Raw genomic sequence first — 16,541 nt, 5'->3', positions numbered from 1 at the left:
AAAAAAGATGCTCTTGATGCTGTTACGTCACATGTCACCTTCTGCGGTTGACAACTAATGGCGCATCTGGCGCACCACAGATTACATGTTATATCAATGGGTGAAAGATGGTGTTTGCTTCACTCTGCCATTCGCGCTGTTTTTAACTTTAAATTATGCTAAAACATTTACGGATGAAATGTTCAGTGTCAAAAATTGATGTGTCTGCCGTGTACTATATTCCCACTTAACATGAGCGCGTGATAAACATTTTATGTACCTCGAATTTTCAAATGATAAAGATGATGAATCGGAGGATGCTGAAAAGCAAAAGCTCATTCCAATATTTGGACTACTTTACGATTAAAATGTTTACATTCCTGTCATCTTATTGATCATTTATTTGTTCTTTTTTTATGAAAATAACTTAAGGCGTTGAGAACCGAGGTAATTTCTATCTACCGTGCCTTAACTTACCAGCAACAGCAATCTATCTACGCCCTACGGTGGCAAGGGAGACTGTGAAAGAAGCGTAAGATGGATTCTAAACAATTCTTTTGTGATATACTGAAGGGCAAAGTGCAGAGAAGAGCGTACAAGTCCTGTTTTGTGCCAGGCTGTTGCAGTAGCACTTATGAAACTCCGAAAACGATCTTCGTTCATGTCCCGAACAACATTACCCTGAGGAGATGATCGTCTGCAATAGCAGGAAGAGCTGATGCAAGTACTTTGAAATCCACTATCAAGTCGGTGCTATTGTTGTAATGATCACTGTGAGGTGAGATATTTTGTGCAAGGGTTGAGTGTAATGCCCAGGAAATGACCTCCATTCGCCCCCTGACCGGTCAGGGTTATAAAATTTGAGTGGATGGCGGTCCGTTTGGGGTTCAGATGTCAATTGTATTTTGTTACTGTCAAGCAATACATGTTATGCTGGCAGCGAATGTGTGTAACGTCGTTTTTCGAAACAGAAGTTAGAACTGTAACGGCAGAGTGCTTGCTGGTCTCATCGTAAGTATTGTAAGTGTTGTAAGCAAAAGCATTGTCAATATTGTAAGTATTGTGAGCATTGATGTATGGTAGATATCACCTCACATGATCTCGGCTCAGATAACCCTCTCCGGTGTCCCTGTCAGTAAATGGCACCTGGATCATTACAGATAAGATAATTTGTCATAATTCTTAAAGAATTGGGTGGTTCTGACTCGTTTACTCGAGGTGCAGGTCGCATTTCAATACTTTTCCATAGGCTTGCAATGTAAAGGTCACGACTCTGACCTAACCTCAGGTCACAGATCAAAAATTCTGAGATATACAAACGACACATACTACAGGTACTGTTTTGAAGACTTGATGAGAGGAAATAACTTCGTGAAAAACTCAAGCTCTGACGTGTTTGCAAACTTTTCTGAGGTGGGGTCAACAAACCCGCTCTGGTTACCTGACCTGACCTGACCCGGCATTTTTTTTTTTTTGCTGAGATGTGCGCAATGAGCATTTAGGAAAAGTCACCAAATATGAGCTGAATGTCTCGCGGCGTTTGGCAATTGTACAAGAAAATCCTGAAAGGTCTCCCCGTCCGAAATAGGGTTAATGTGTATATGAAGAGTTGCAGATGCCAAACATACCCAGATCTAAGACTGCAGTTCCCAGCGCCGCTGCAACGTTTTTAAAACAAACATACATAGGACATACAAACATGTTTATTTGCATCTGTTTTGGATAATAGCAACTCATGGCGCCATCACCCGCGATAACTGTTAGGATTTGTGATATATTTTTATTTAGGCCATTAGTTTGGCTGTAATGTTTATTAATATTAGTTGGGCGGAGTTTGGTAGTTTTTTGTTTAACTTGTGGTATGTTGTGCTGATTGCGGGTTGTTCAAACCTTTCAAATGTAAGGACCTTATTGAACTCAACCCTACCCCTACACTACCCTACATACGACTGGACGCTTTCCAAGCCCACAAGCATCACGACGCCGAGATGGAATGTAGCCGAGAAATCACCCTCGCCATCTGCTCTAGAGCTAATCGTGTGGGGCGGCGTGTGGGGCGCCGCTTAGCCTATGGGGGTGCACTTCTAGTGGATGGGGGACGGGGGTGCACCTGCACCCCTTTCATATGGAAAGTTACTTCCCTGATTACAGCTCCCCGTATTACACCTAATCAGGGAACGGCCAGCAAACGAAGGAACTATTTCTGGATGACAGGCGAATAACCGCTCACGCAAGGAGCGGAGCTCCGCCCCGTCCAAGTGGCCAACAAAGCAGAGACAGAGGCAGCATCACATCTTCCATCAAAGAACTGGTTTCTGGCTTGGAAGATGAGCTCCATCTTTGCATCCGAGTCGGTGTTGTCAGGAATCAGCTGGTCTAATGGAGTGAGAGTAGTGAGACGACTAGCTTGTATCAGAGCTGCCTGGTCTTCGTAGCATTTGCACCGATTCTTCTCGATCGGACTCTGAATTCTGTCCCTCCTGCGTATTACTTGAGGCATTGCTATGTAGCTAAGTCTTTGGCAGAGTTTCATTATCCATGCTTTGCAAACAGTGCCATAACAACACAGTTAATTAATCACCAAGCTTCTTTGCAAGTTCCAATACAGTTGAATCGCACGCGATTTGAGTGCAAAAATCAAGAAAAATGCCAACTTGTTCCCGTAAAATATTTTGAATATTGACCTAAAAAAATGAGTAATTTCCAGATAAAATAACAGCGAAATCAGTTTTCGCTTGCCAATAAAACTCACAGATATTGAAGCTCCATTATTAAAGGAACATTTTAGTATATGCCATTCTTGATAAAACTTCTTAGCCACGCAATACCAGCGCAAAATAAAGAGACACTGAAATCACGACCAATCACTCCGATTTACCATAGGAAAATACATAGAAAATGTATGTCTCAACTGCGCCAAATATACAGACAGTTATATACCTACATGTGACGTCATGATTAGCCCGACCAATCAGAAGCAAGTCGTTTTCAGCCACAAATAATTAATTTCTGAACTAATTAGGCATTTTTTTAACAAAGTGATTTTAAATTAAATCATTAAAAATTCTGAGCTTTTTTATTTTACCAAAACATACAGAGCATGCAGATAGGTCCCAACCCTATTTGGGGCTGTGTTGAAGGTACATTGTCCATTAATGAGATGCATTCGAAGTTGAAACTGCTCGTCGTCATGCTGAAGTTGTTCTTGCTGATAGCATACAGATTCTTATTGCGATGCTAAATGTGACAAGAAATTGCATGTTCGGTGAATTGGGTGCTACGATATCTCAATGTCGCCCATAGACGTAGTCGCTGTCTCAGATCTCTTTATGATTCAAATAATAACCGCCATGCGAAAATCGCTCGCAGATCGGCACCAGCGCTTATCACACAACACAGCAGCCAAGCCCAATCGGTTCACTGAACTGCCACTGCCGATCCCCATTGAAACCCCGCCTATCTCAAACGGCTGAGCGTATGATCGATCGCGTTTTGAGATCGAACTCCGTCGGTCCCCTCACCCCAAAGTTGGCGGTGGATGGGGAGGGAACATGTCTCAGAAAGGCCCTCGATGCCCATTTACACACACATTATGGTAATGGTGGACAGGGGAGGTGGGACCAGGACCGTTTCAAAGACCGATGGAGCTGCCCGGAGGTGCAGGGACCGCGTCATCTGCCTTCTGGCCGGGTCCGAGGCAGGGCTCGCTGTGGTCGACGAAATACCGGGGTGGCTAGCACGGTGGGACTGAAATAGGCGTGTTTAAAAACAGCTTAGTTTAAGGCGGTGTTTGTGGATGGATTTTCTACGTGTGGGTGGAGTGGCGACTAGAAATCTTTATCATGAGACAAGCGTATTTCCCTACGGTTCAGTGACCAACGGAATGCGGAACGATAAGAGCCTTGTGCTTTTATAGAACGTGAGGTATAAGACTAAGATCCTCTTTTTTTGTCCGCAGTCAGATGGCCTCGCCGCATCCTCATAATTTTACCAAATCTTCCCCAGCACATGTTTCCTTCAAATAAATAACCGATGATTTCGAGGCGTCACCGAATGATTTAAGAGGTCAGTGTGGTAATCTTTTAGCCGGTCCTTTAGATCAGCCAGCTGCCACAACTCGAGTAGTTTTCGGTGATGGATGGAACTGTGTCCGGTCGGACCATGGCAGAGGATTAGCCCACTCTCTACCGCGACAGAGTCTATACTCTACTCTATCCCTGATGCTCCAGTTGACGTTTGGTGGGCAATCGTTGGTGAAAAAGGTGACAGCGGTTTTCGATGAAACTGAATTTGGTAATAACTTTCCTCAGGAAAGGTGTACCTATTGAGATTCGCTTGTGAGCAATGTTGGAGGAGGCTGGACGTTGATATTATATTTTTTAACCACTGAATGAATCTATGTAGCTAAGAAGCCACGCTCACCTCTGTCATTTTCTGAATTCCCCGTGCTGGCAGTGTGCCGCCCCCAGCCGGCACTGCTCCAGTTCATTCACCCTGGCCTGCTGGGACTGGGCCACGCCACTCGGCGGCGGCGGCGGCGCCGGAACAGGGCCACCGGATGGTGAGCACGAGCAGTCAGGGGCGGCCGCTTTGTGCCTCCCCTCCCCTCCCCTGTCCTCCCCCAACCATCTCCCCCTCACCGGGCCCAGTCAGAGGCGGATCCAGGTAAACTCCCATGGGTGGAAAAAGAAGCCTGAAATGAAACTATCATTGAAGAAGGACCATACTGTTTCGATAGCAAGATCTAAAAAGGGCATGTTTTAATGGCATGTATCTCTGAATAATAATAGCGAAATTTGAATGGCATCCTTCTCCCTGTCAGGGAACTGTGACCCTGTCGTTTTGGTGACTACGTGTGTTCCATCATCGCTTCTGAACGCCTCTGGGGTCTTGTCTAATAGACTCGCTTCGCCTCTGGCAAACTGAGGGAGGGGACAGGACAGGGATTAAGCAGTACAAAACAAAGGACAAAATAGAGCGAGAACCAACCCGATCGCTCATCCCATACGGCCCAAACCGATCGACGCTGAACCACAGACCAAATTTCTGCTCAAATAGACATGGGCGAAGCGGTGAGCATGGTAGGGGGACCGTCTAACGAGGGGTGTCTAGGGGAGAAGCACAATTTACAGCCAGGTGATCCCGTCAGCCGGTAATCGTCCCTAACTGAGCAGCTGTGTGTCACGCACCTCAGCTCGAGCCGACAGAGCGTGTCGATTCTGGGCCGGATATGGACCATCATGGGATACAGACCCGCCGGTCTCTGTGTGCTGAATTCGTCAGGATGCACGCATGATTGGGCTGGCACATGTCCTCAGCTTTTGGCTTTGTTATGTGCATTGGAAGGATTGGTGGGAAATGTGTCTCTATTTCCAGCTGCAGAACAAGTCATTATTTTCGTGTTTTATTTCTTCATCCTTTATGGGCTGACGGCCGTTGACAGAAATGTTTTCACCGACTTATGATATCGGTCAACACAATTCTAACAGGAAATTGACGAGAAAAAATCCTACTATTTTGGAGGTATTGGCTAAGTCGGGGACCAATCTCCTTGTTGTTCGACAAATACTCTGGACGGCTCCAAGAACGGGAACTGCGGAGTGGCTGACGGGGCTCTTCCTTTTATCTGCGCGGCCCATCGACAGTGAGGAGTCGGTCAAGTGTTTGTTTCGGAAATCTTTTTGGTTGCGAGCCTCTGTTAGCTGTTTCGATGACCTGAAGAGAACGGAACGCGCCGATTTTTGTGTGTGAAATCAATGAGAACGTTGGCGTATTCGATTTAAAATGCCTCTTGGTTTTTCCAAGCTGTCTTCGTAGCTTTTAAGCTGTGTTTTGTGTTATGTAGATGCGATTTAATTTGCTTATATTTTTAAAACGTCAATTCGTTCTCATAGACGCCGTTACTTATTGCACTTCAAGAGGCTCATGGAGGCTCCTGCAGTACCTCTTTAGACCTGTTTATGAATGTTAGACTATGTGTATTTTGTGGCTATCTTTCGTGGGAAAATATCCGCCAAACTCTGGCTCGGTAATACGTGACCTGTAGTGCTAGCACGCCCGGCTATCTCACGGGCGTTCAATGAGTCACGATTCCAGGGAATGGCGACTCTCTCTCTCTCTCTCTCTCTCTCTCTCTCTCTCCTCTCTCTCTCTCTCTCTCTCTCTCTCTCTCTCCTCTCTCTCCTCTCTCTCTCTCTCTCTCTCTCTCTCCTCTCCTCTCTCCTCTCTCTCTCTCTCTCTCTCTCTCTCTCTCTCTCTCTCTCTCTCTCTCTCTCTCTCTCTCTCTCTCTCTCTCTCTCTCTCTCTCCAAGCTTTCTCAAACGGTCAGCGTTCTATTACATTTAATTCTACATTCCGTCTTGTCATGAGATTAGTTTCCCAAAGCACTAATGTTGAATGCTATGCAATGCTAGGCTTTGTAGGCAATGTTGAATGCTAGGCTTTGGTTGCAGTTTAAAGACAATACCTCTGAATCTGAACGATGAAAATATCAAAGAGGGACAGTGTTTTTTGCAAGCAGCGTTTAAACGTCATATCAACTCCCCCGTTGAGTGGCATCCATACATATACAAATCAATATATATGACTTCCAGTTTGAATAGAGCAATTTATGTTGTCAGAGGAGATAGCGTGAGAGTTGGTTATTAGCACTCATCAGCCTACCAGTAGAACTAGGGGACACAGCGTCCTCCAGTTCCCCGCCTATCCCTCACGCACGAAACATTCCACGTGCGTACGTTTTGCCAAATGTGCTCGCTTGTAACGAGTTTATCATTATGTGACATTTAAACAAAACGAGACCTTTCCGGTGGTGGTGGGGGAGGGGAAGAGGGGGGGGGGGGGGCACCGGACAATGTAGATCGCAGCTGGTCGTACTCGTATATGAGGGGACGCCGATCTACCAGGTGGAGGGGGCTGGTATTTATTTTATTTTTCGATAATTTTGGTCCTAATGGTTGAGCGAGTGCCGCTCAGTCTTGACGTGCGCTTAGCAGCTGTGTGTTACGGGGTGCGTCCTTTAGAGGGACACTATCTTGACCTGGGGGTGAGGCACATCATATGACATCGCATCAGCTAGGTTGTCATATCGACACCTTTTTTAAACCCCACATCTGCTCTCCCGTGAATTTCCGGGAGGCACGAAAGATCTCCGTTTAAAAGTAGGTGTCGATATATCTGTAACATCACCACTAAGCACTATGGTCAGACGGTCGTTTGGGGCTGTTGACAGGGTGGTGTCGGTCACAACTGGTCACACTAGCACCGGAAACATAATACCGGGGTGGCTGGATCGGCTGTGACACCGCGCCCCCTTCCTGTGACACCGCCCACCGCTCACCGCCCTCGATACCGCCCACCGCCCAGCCCTGGTACTTACTAACATCCGGAGGTGTTGGTGCTAACGTGGAGCCTAAATTTACCAAACCCATACCGTATAACTGAAGGTTTGTTGTCAATAGATAAAACACTATTCGTTAGAATTGTTTTTTTTTCTATTGAAAAGCAAATCTGAGTTCCCTGACATTTTTGCAAAAGCTGCCTGAGATCAGGCCAACTTTTATGCATAAATTTACTTGCATTCTGTATATGAAGGTGATGTGTGCTGCCTATTGTTTGGTACGTTTGTTACTTGAAGTTCATGGTCTTCCGATCGTTGATATTTTGAGTTTCAACCATCCAAACACACTCCCTTGAAGAAAGAGAAAAGTTCAAGCTGCACTTCCACGTGTTTCAAGCCCCATTACCTATACCCGTCCGCTTTTTGGCATTTAACGAGGCTGAATCGCGTGCCATCACCAGAGTCGTCCCGCCCAAAATGGACTGAATTGCAGCGCTGTGACGTCATCGGTCGACCGATATGACGTCATTGGTAGACACGAACACCGTCACCCGTTCAAAGAGCTCGATTGTCGACTGACGTTGTGATCAATTGTCTGTTATTGTTACTGACAGATAGCGGGTCGTTTGGACTGGCTAGATGGCTATATTTGGTAAAGGCGGCACCCATGTGGGCTGCAAAGGGCGGGTCTGAAGGTTCCTGGATCTGAATGGCATGAATGAACGGTTGCAAGATGGACTGGAAATCGATGTACGGTTTGGTTTCTGTAAGACGGTGGTGGTGAAGACTGTGATGTTTGGCTTGATGGAAAGGTTACAGGCAAAAGGTAGCACCCCGTTCAGAATAATTTTGAGTCTCCTGGTCATACATTTGATAAAGCGGTTAACCGACAGACTTTGGGCTTCGCGGAGGAGTACAAAAAGGCCGCAACTAAAAACTTACATTGGTTGAACTACATATGTAAGCTGCCGATGGACTGCGGCGCATTAGGTAAAATAAAAAATCACTCACTTTAACAGTTCATCACAAGTGTTTCCCCAACATTCCGCGTTTTGCCACGTTTTATCCCACATAACTACACAGCCTTTTCAGCTGGCCTTACAGCTGTTTGCTGGCGTCGCGGCAAACTTCGCGCACTGCTGAATTAGTAATGGAGGGGGAGGGGGGCGTCCTTCCCCCTGGACGCCCGGTTCCGCATGTTTCGCGCACCACAATGGTACTTACCGGACCGTGGCGATCGATGTGGTATGCTGCGTCCGTAACAACTGGATCGATTTTCGTATTTTTGCGTCCGCTATCGTGGTCCGACCGCTCGGTCGATGTTTCGATTTGTTGTTGGGAGGGGGAAGAGAGGGCTGGAATGAGCTATACTTGTGATTAATCTTTAGAACTGATGACAAATCGATATTGCGAGTTATTTCGGCCTCAGTTGATTGAGTCAGCATTGAGTAGTTGTCAATTTCGGTAAGGGCATTGGCCTGCCTGAGTCCGAATCCCGATTTCCGATAGTTCAATTTCCGGTACTCTGATGGTCCTTTTTCATGCCAGGGAGGGAGAAGTAGCGTTCACCGTGTCCAGCTAAGTGGAGAGTGTTGCCTAGCAACTCTAAACTTGTTTTGAACTTCCAATTTGGTGGGAAGTTTGGAGCGAACAAAGTTATCGGAATCGACCAACTGTAAAGGAGTAACCGGAGTTCAAACAAGCAATGGATAAAGACGGAAACAGCGCAACATGCTGAGCCGTCTAGAGGAAGGCTTTGTATTTCCTTGTTCTCAAGGCGGAAGCTTGACGTAAATTAGCCGTGATTTGTTTCTGATATACGTCACTACTAGCGAGAATGATGCGCATCTTCTGTGGCGTGCATTACCAAGAACTAAAACATAAATACCTGCGCCAATTCGTCGGAAAGCGATGTGCAGAGTTGCCCAATAAAGGAAAGAATAACACAAAAGTCAGCATTTGAGTTCCCAACATAATAAATAAAAGTATACATAACTGATCGCTGTTCGGCATCCCTTCAGCTTTTCAGTGTCTTCTACATTGCGCCCCGTTACCTATCCCACCGTTCGTTTTGTTATCCATCCCTTAGTTCTCCCATTCCTCCGAGCGTCCATTCGGCGACCAATCCGCCTTTTGTCTCGCCTTCTCTGGGGCTGATGCCCTGGGCAATCCGGGGGGTGAGCAGATCCACCAGATAGGGCGATCTGGGCAGATCGGGGGTGAGATTACTGGGATTGGACTTTGCCAGGGGACAGCTCGCCGGGGTGAGGGGAGAGGCATGCCTCTGCCCAGCCGCTAGAAGCCATCACAGAGCACTGGCAGCCGGACGAAACCCACCCAAGAGAATGCCTCTGTGGACTCTTTCTCCAGACTGGCTGTCACAGATCCTTCCGACGGACACCGCTGGGACGTTTCTGCGACGGATTTGACTGACACCACGGGGACTGGGGGAGTTTGTAAATGGAGAAAACAAGTCCGCTGTCAGTTCTGATACTGCACAAACTCGGCGTCCATCCTGATGCAACTCTGGCACTTAGTGGGATGATGTTTGATTATGCTACATAGACACACCGTTTGTGTTACAGCTATTTTTTTTTTTTGTGGAAGAAAGCTTGCCTCATCAAGGGATGGGAGGATCAGTTTCACCAGCACTCACTTGTGATGGTGCTGGGCGTCCATACGTCATTCTTGGGGTCCAATTTACCCCCCGCGCGCTATCCCGACCTCCAGAAGACGGCCTCATCAGGGTCGAGTCATCGCTTATGACGTGGATATCCATTACGGGCGGTGGGCGTCCTCTGGTTTTAGTGTCGACCTGGACGGACAAAGAACAGGGGTCATCTCGGGGGTCGCGACCCTCGCCTGGATTCATCAGGGCGGACCACTAATCGAGGCGTTTGATGAGTGTGGGGCTATGATCCGATGGCTTGAAATGGCGTAAAAATTATTTTGGAAAAAAAAAAACATTTCAGAACAGGTACTTAAGACAAAACATGTGAGGGTATGCGGTAAGGCACAAAGGAAGTTAAACGTTAGGATGTGTCATATGTACAATTATACGACATGTTTGGTTTTTCCGTGCTCAAATCACGACCTCAGCTGCCCCGCGTTAGCGGAGGACCCTGAGCCCCGCCACCCTTCGCCGCATCTGCGTCGCATCTCGTCTCATCCACGCGGCTAACAAACGGCGCCATTAGTGGCGCGGCGGCGGCGGCAAACTCGGCGCGCCATCGATCGTCGCGCCCGCGCCGTAATTGTATTCTGGCGCGCCCGTGCGGTGGGCGTGGCACGATGCGGTGCTCCAGGGGAGGGGAGGGAGGGGGAGCAGGGGACTGCTCCTAGAGGTAATTGGCAGACGGACACTTCCAGCACGGAAGACGCGGTGATTTGGGGGATATTTTCGGGGCCAGAGTGGACACTTGAACAGTTTTGGGCTTGAATGCAATGTTGTACAATGCGTTTCTATTTAATCGAACTCAAGGATTGGGAAAATGGTAAAACATTGAAGAACATTTTAGCATCTTGGAATATTAAACATGCGGTACAGAATTTGAGAAAGGGACTGCCTGAGACTTGAGAGCACTAACAAAACCATTTCTTGTTCCTCACTCGCCCAAGTATCAATTCATTTCACGACGTGATACCCGTTTATGCTGTAGACGGTGCTGTCGTTTGTCGAGCATAGGAAACAGAAAGCACCTATCATGGTCTCTCCAGGCGGCTGCAGTCGAAGATGACTTACATCTCCAGTAATGGTTGCCGATGTAGGCCACACAGCGCCTGAAAGCAGTAAGCACCATATGGATAGCGTGTTTCGTGTTTGGTGCTCGGAACGATCATACCTAATAGCGAACGGTGATCACCAGTTAAACATAGTAATTGTTGGTCGGGGAGGAGGATGGATAAATGGAGAAAGAGAGAGAGAGAGAGAGAGAGAGAGAGAGAGAGAGAGAGAGAGAGAGAGAGAGAGAGAGAGCGAGAGCGAGAGCGAGAGCGAGAGCGAGAGAGAGAGAGAGAGAGAGAGAGAGAGAGAGAGAGAGAGAGAGAGAGAGAGAGAGAGAGAGAGAGAGAGAGAGAGAGAGAGAGAGAGAGAGAGAGAGAGCATACCAATGCACCGTGTTTTAACTCTGGCCAAAAACTGGCCGGGACGCGAAATATCGACTATTTTTAAACGTTTTCATTTGGCCACTATCGTGTTCAAAAATGATCAGAGCATCTTTAACGACGGAAATTTTTATTCTCTTTATTTTTGAAAACGTTGAAAATGTACAACAAAGTCAGACAACTCTCAAAAGCTAAACTTCGGCGAACAAACGCAGAAACAGTCGCCTTGCTTCACGTCAACATCTTCGAGCTTTGGATTGACAAAACTATATAATTTGGGTACCAAACGATAGTGCGAACTTTTTTCTTTATAATGAGTCATAATTTATACAATTATAATGCACATAGGTGTTAGATTTATTGATTTCCGTCAGCCCTTACATTGGCACACTTTTTTGAAAAAAATGTCAATGTTCTTTTAGAGCTACAAAAAATTGTACGCTAGTGTACGGTCTCAGACTACCACCACACTGTGGGTCAAGGAGTTGTCTACATGTCCTCAAAATTTCAGCTGCGCCTGAGTGCGCCGGTGTTGGGGGTGAACACTTTTTTGAATGAGTCATGTCTGCTCCTGCTGAGCCATTGGACGGGCCCTAGCGTGCGTAAGGGAAAATGCTAGTACTCCTCGTTCATTCTCTCGTCTGTTGTGACGAGTTGGTGGCCCATGGAAGGTCGCCGACCTGTGTGCGACCTGCCGTACCCTGGGGCGTAATCAGCTGACGGCACGACCCCCCACGACACGTGCGAGTTGCATTTTCATGTGTCGCGAGAAGAAAACAAAGGGTCTCCGGAACCAGAGACCGGGCAATGTCGGTGAATGACAGTTGTTCACTCAAAAACTGTAGCATTCCTATGAAATATACATTTCTTAAATATCAACAGCATTATTGGTGTAATTACTTATGTATAGTACCTGGTCTATAACAGGAACCTTCCACCCCATGGCTATTGCAGCAAATTCATAGATGGGCTCTGGAGCTGTATGGTCGCTACACATGCTTGCTTGATAGTTTATAAACATATTTTAATACCTGATGGAGTGCAAATAAATATTCATTGTGCCCAGTTTGCGATGGGACTGTGAACTGAAAGGTGATTGTATGAGACCTGCCACAGCACGCATCGCTGATCACGATGATCGGCTTTTGATCGTTCATCACTGTTTGCGTTCGGCAGGGTTACCATCGGCCTCTTCAGTCAGTATTAATCCGTCCAATGTAGGTGGTATCATTAGTGCTGTCCACCTTTATGAAAAGTATCCGTTTGCTGCAGTAAGCGTCAGTTAGTATGGCAATGAAGTGCTTTTATGAGCACGTTGCATGGTACATAACGCACCATACAATAGGAATTGGTAAGAAGTTTTGGGATACATTCTACCATTACACGTCATGCAATGGCGGATGCAGTGCAGGGTATAGTGGGTATTTGCCCTCCCCATAGCTGAATCGTGTGGGCAAAACTATCCTTTTGCCGCTCCCAAAGCTTTTGGTGATGAGAAATATAATACGGCGTCGAATGTCGATGCTTATCTGGACGAAAAGCCGATCTTTCCGTCACAACCATTCTGAGGGATGGACCTGACCGCTCGCTGTTCATTATTTAGGTTGGTATGCTGATAACAGATGGAACTCTCTCAACTGCACACATGCAGATTGCAGACGCAGTGAAGCGTTGTAAAGTCACCGGCGCGACGGTGGGTCGGGGTCACCGAATGGGTCGGAAACTTTTGCCCTCTCCAAACGGATTAGCTGGATCCGCCCGTGAGTCATGTGACGTAAAACATACAAGACTCTGGACTTACTAAAGTGGAGACCGGGTTAACATCAAGTTGATATCAAAATACACGTTTGAAAATGTTTTTGAAATGAATATAAAGATTGTAGGTCCTATATGAATAAGTCCTATACCTATAAGAGCATTCAAGGTCACCTGAGGTCATCAACGCTAATTAACAAGGGCATGTCCTCAAATTGACTTGCCTCGTCGATGAGCCTTGCTCAGACTTGCGATTACTCTAAATTTACAGATACCTAAATGTTCGTGCATTCATAGCTAGAACATGAAAATATTTTTATGTTTCGTGACACTTGTGACGTCATAAACAAGTACATAAGCATCTGGTCCGACACATTTTGCACTTCAAATGATCGTTAGTCTCCAACGCTTCGTTTGAGCCCAAAAACACGTCTGTATCTCTTATAGTTTCTTAGTTATGAGCCCTGGCCAGTTTTGGCCCTGAGTTAAAACATAGTGCAATGGCGCTTTTATTCGCTGATTTCAAGTAGAAAGGTAGAAAGCTGCAAGAACTCATCAACCAACCATGCACAAAAACAATCGCTGCACAATCGTTTCCAAGTATGATGTTTGCCAGTTTGTCCGTTGTTATTGTCGTCGCACGGCGTCTCCACGGGCCATTTGGTGTCCACAGCACCCCGGGGACAGATTCTTCTATCCGTGTAAGCCTGTTAGTCGGAACACGCGTTTTTATCGCCGGCGGCGGCCTGTTTTTATAGTTCTTGGCGAGCGGCTGCGCCGCAGCGGCAGCCAATCTCGCCTCTTTTCTGCCGGAGGAGATTAGTTTCTATCCGAGCGGCGGCCACAATACGCGTCCTATTGACTGCAGGGGTCCGATAATTTGCCCCCGGCTCTGACGGTGCCGTCTGCGGCTGTCGTGGCCTCCAAGGGCGATGTCAGGACGCTGGATTGAAGGGGACGATGTCAGGTCCAGGGGTGGGCCCATGTCTCACTAATAGAAATGTACAGCTTCACCAAACTAACAGCGATTTAGATTTAGAACGAACTAAGCGAAGGCCATGTCAGTCACAACTATCGTCTTTATTTATGTCAAATTGTGAACATTGTCCCGCATATTGTCAAGCGAATCAGTGTAAATATGTCGAGACGAGAAGACCGATTCCCTCATTTCTTATCTCGGTCGACACCTCGCCACCCTCTCATTTCCCTCGGTCGCCGGATGCCGTTTATTTAACTGACGTCATATCAGCGGCTCAATTTGTCACACTCTGTCCCGGTTAGTTCTGCCCAGACGCGTCCCATGTCCCACGTCCCACCGGGTCCCACAGAGTGCTGTCCCACGGCGGGTGGCGTTACCCATGGGAACATGGCTTTATAATTGATTACCTGTCGGGGAAAACCAGGGGATCTTCGCGAGGAAGATTGTCGCACAAGTCTTAGATGACCAATTAATTGAGCTGTGTGACTTTTATGACTAGGCTAACATGTGATTCTGAAGAAAATACCTCTCCACTACCTATAATGAAATGATACATGATGGGTGATGATAGTTCATAATTTTATAACGAGAAAACGTTTTGGTTAGATTCACACTACCGAAACTGTGTGAAGGAGCCTGAGACACCTGAGAATGGTTGCTAGCAGAGCCTTCCCGTTACTTTCCTTTTAGCAACCTATCATACCGTGTGCCCTTACAACCCTCTCTTCAAGTGTACTGTATAATGCTACACTGTACATAGCTCTGTGTAGTTGTGCCCTCCGTCCACCCCTCTAACTCTCTCCCCCCTCTCTCCACAGACTGCCGTACCGGACAGAGGAGGAGGACCCCAAATCGTGCTGCGGCCTGGTGGTCACCCAGTCCGTCTCCATCCGGTGGTTCATTGTGATGATCGCCTTCGTCGGACTCTGCTGTGCCATCGTCGGCACCGTTCTAGGAGCTCTGAAGGCCACTGGACGGGAACACCTCACCGTGTCGCTGCTCATGATTGGTGAGTGATGGGGAGCGCAGGTGCTGATTGGAGAGTCAGAGAGTACGGTTTCGGTGGTATTCGAACTAGGCGGCTTATGCTTCCTTGTGATTGGTGGGTAAGGTCGAGCGCAGGCGCTGATTGGGGGATAAGAGAGTACGGTTGTGGTGGAATCCAATGCGCCATAGTTTCTGTAATCTGAAGTGTGAGGCCGTATTTAGATGCTCGGGATATAGCACACGTAGCCTGCTCTCACTAGGCTTTGCCTATTTTCGCAGACGGTGACGTTTGAAATCAAAAGCGATTTCATCAATGCCGTGTTTCACGGTGTTGATGACCTTTTTAGCGCCGACGCCCATGAAACCTTAGTCATCATCAGCTGCTTTTGTCTTATCTGTTAGCCTGGGTTAGGTGCACCCGAGGCCCAGAAATTGTCAATGAACGGTGTTTTTAAGGCTATTCACACCTTCGGCTTAGGTTCTCACCATTCCACAATGCTCTGACTGTTGCTCTTATTCAGTACCTCCTCCACAAATTGGTATGTCCCGAACTGCAGAACGTCACTTACCACTTCTAGGTTTGTCTTCATTCTCTTTTATTACTGGGTCGTGCGTTCTGTCTCGTCTCCAAAACGTACAGCGCTGGTCGGTAATTTTCTACCTTCCCTTCAAAGCGTCCCGTACCAGTCCGTCATCAGCTCCCATTCAGCTCCTCGCCATCCGCTCTATACTCTGACTGTGACAGGACGGCCCAGCCAGCTACCATTGTGACGTGACGGCCCTGTGACCGTCACGAGCGTCACGTGGGACTCCCACAGGTCACCGACCTCAGAGCTGTGTCGCATTATGTGACGGATCACGGGACGAACACCTGCCACCGTAACACAGGCGTTTAGCCAGTTGCCGGTACGAGCTACAAAGATACAAAGCAGAATCAGATAAAGACCTTTTCAGATACGATCGATGCTCAGTGACACAGATTTTTACATCAAGGGGAACCAACAGGGATAGAATGGAGGCTTGGTGTCTGACACCGTTTCTGTGTCATTGTGTCAGAGTGACACGGTGGTATAGTGACACCGTGACACACAGACGGTGTCTAGACGCATGTATGACACAGTGACATAGAAATATCTCTTTGATATAACGGACAAAGTCCTCTCGCGCCCTAAGTCGTTTCCTATCCCATAGTAAGATTCCTGAGTTTCTTATGGTCCATAAAGAAGAAAAAACACTTGTCATTTCTACAGGGAAGGCTCAGCCAGCGTCTATTGACAGAGTTGATGGCAATCCTTTAGCACTCAGTTTAAACCGGATCTCCGCTAGATTCCTTTGTTTTTCAGTTCACCTGAGGCGCTGCTGTGTGTCTGGAAAGTTTCCCTCTCACTCTCTCATTCT

The 16,541-nt window shown here is 47.2% G+C and overlaps 1 protein-coding gene across 2 annotated transcripts in view; it reads left to right on the top strand.

The window, feature by feature from the left end:
• The window catches only part of LOC122372599, a 90,995-nt gene that overhangs the window by 56,331 nt on the left and 18,123 nt on the right, over positions 1 to 16,541 (top strand). For both annotated transcript variants that reach the window (XM_043349996.1, XM_043349995.1), the window contains exon 2: positions 14,975 to 15,165. In XM_043349996.1, the coding sequence (XP_043205931.1) occupies positions 14,975 to 15,165 (191 nt within the window). The remainder of the gene's footprint in view (positions 1 to 14,974; positions 15,166 to 16,541) is intronic.

This window comes from Amphibalanus amphitrite, unplaced genomic scaffold (genome assembly GCF_019059575.1).
Source record: "Amphibalanus amphitrite isolate SeventyFive unplaced genomic scaffold, NRLGWU_Aamphi_draft 001377F_arrow, whole genome shotgun sequence".
NCBI classification, from domain to species: Eukaryota; Metazoa; Arthropoda; class Thecostraca; order Balanomorpha; family Balanidae; genus Amphibalanus; species Amphibalanus amphitrite.
The sequence above is the reverse complement of the archived record's forward strand: the minus strand, read 5'-3'. Positions and strand labels throughout refer to the sequence as shown.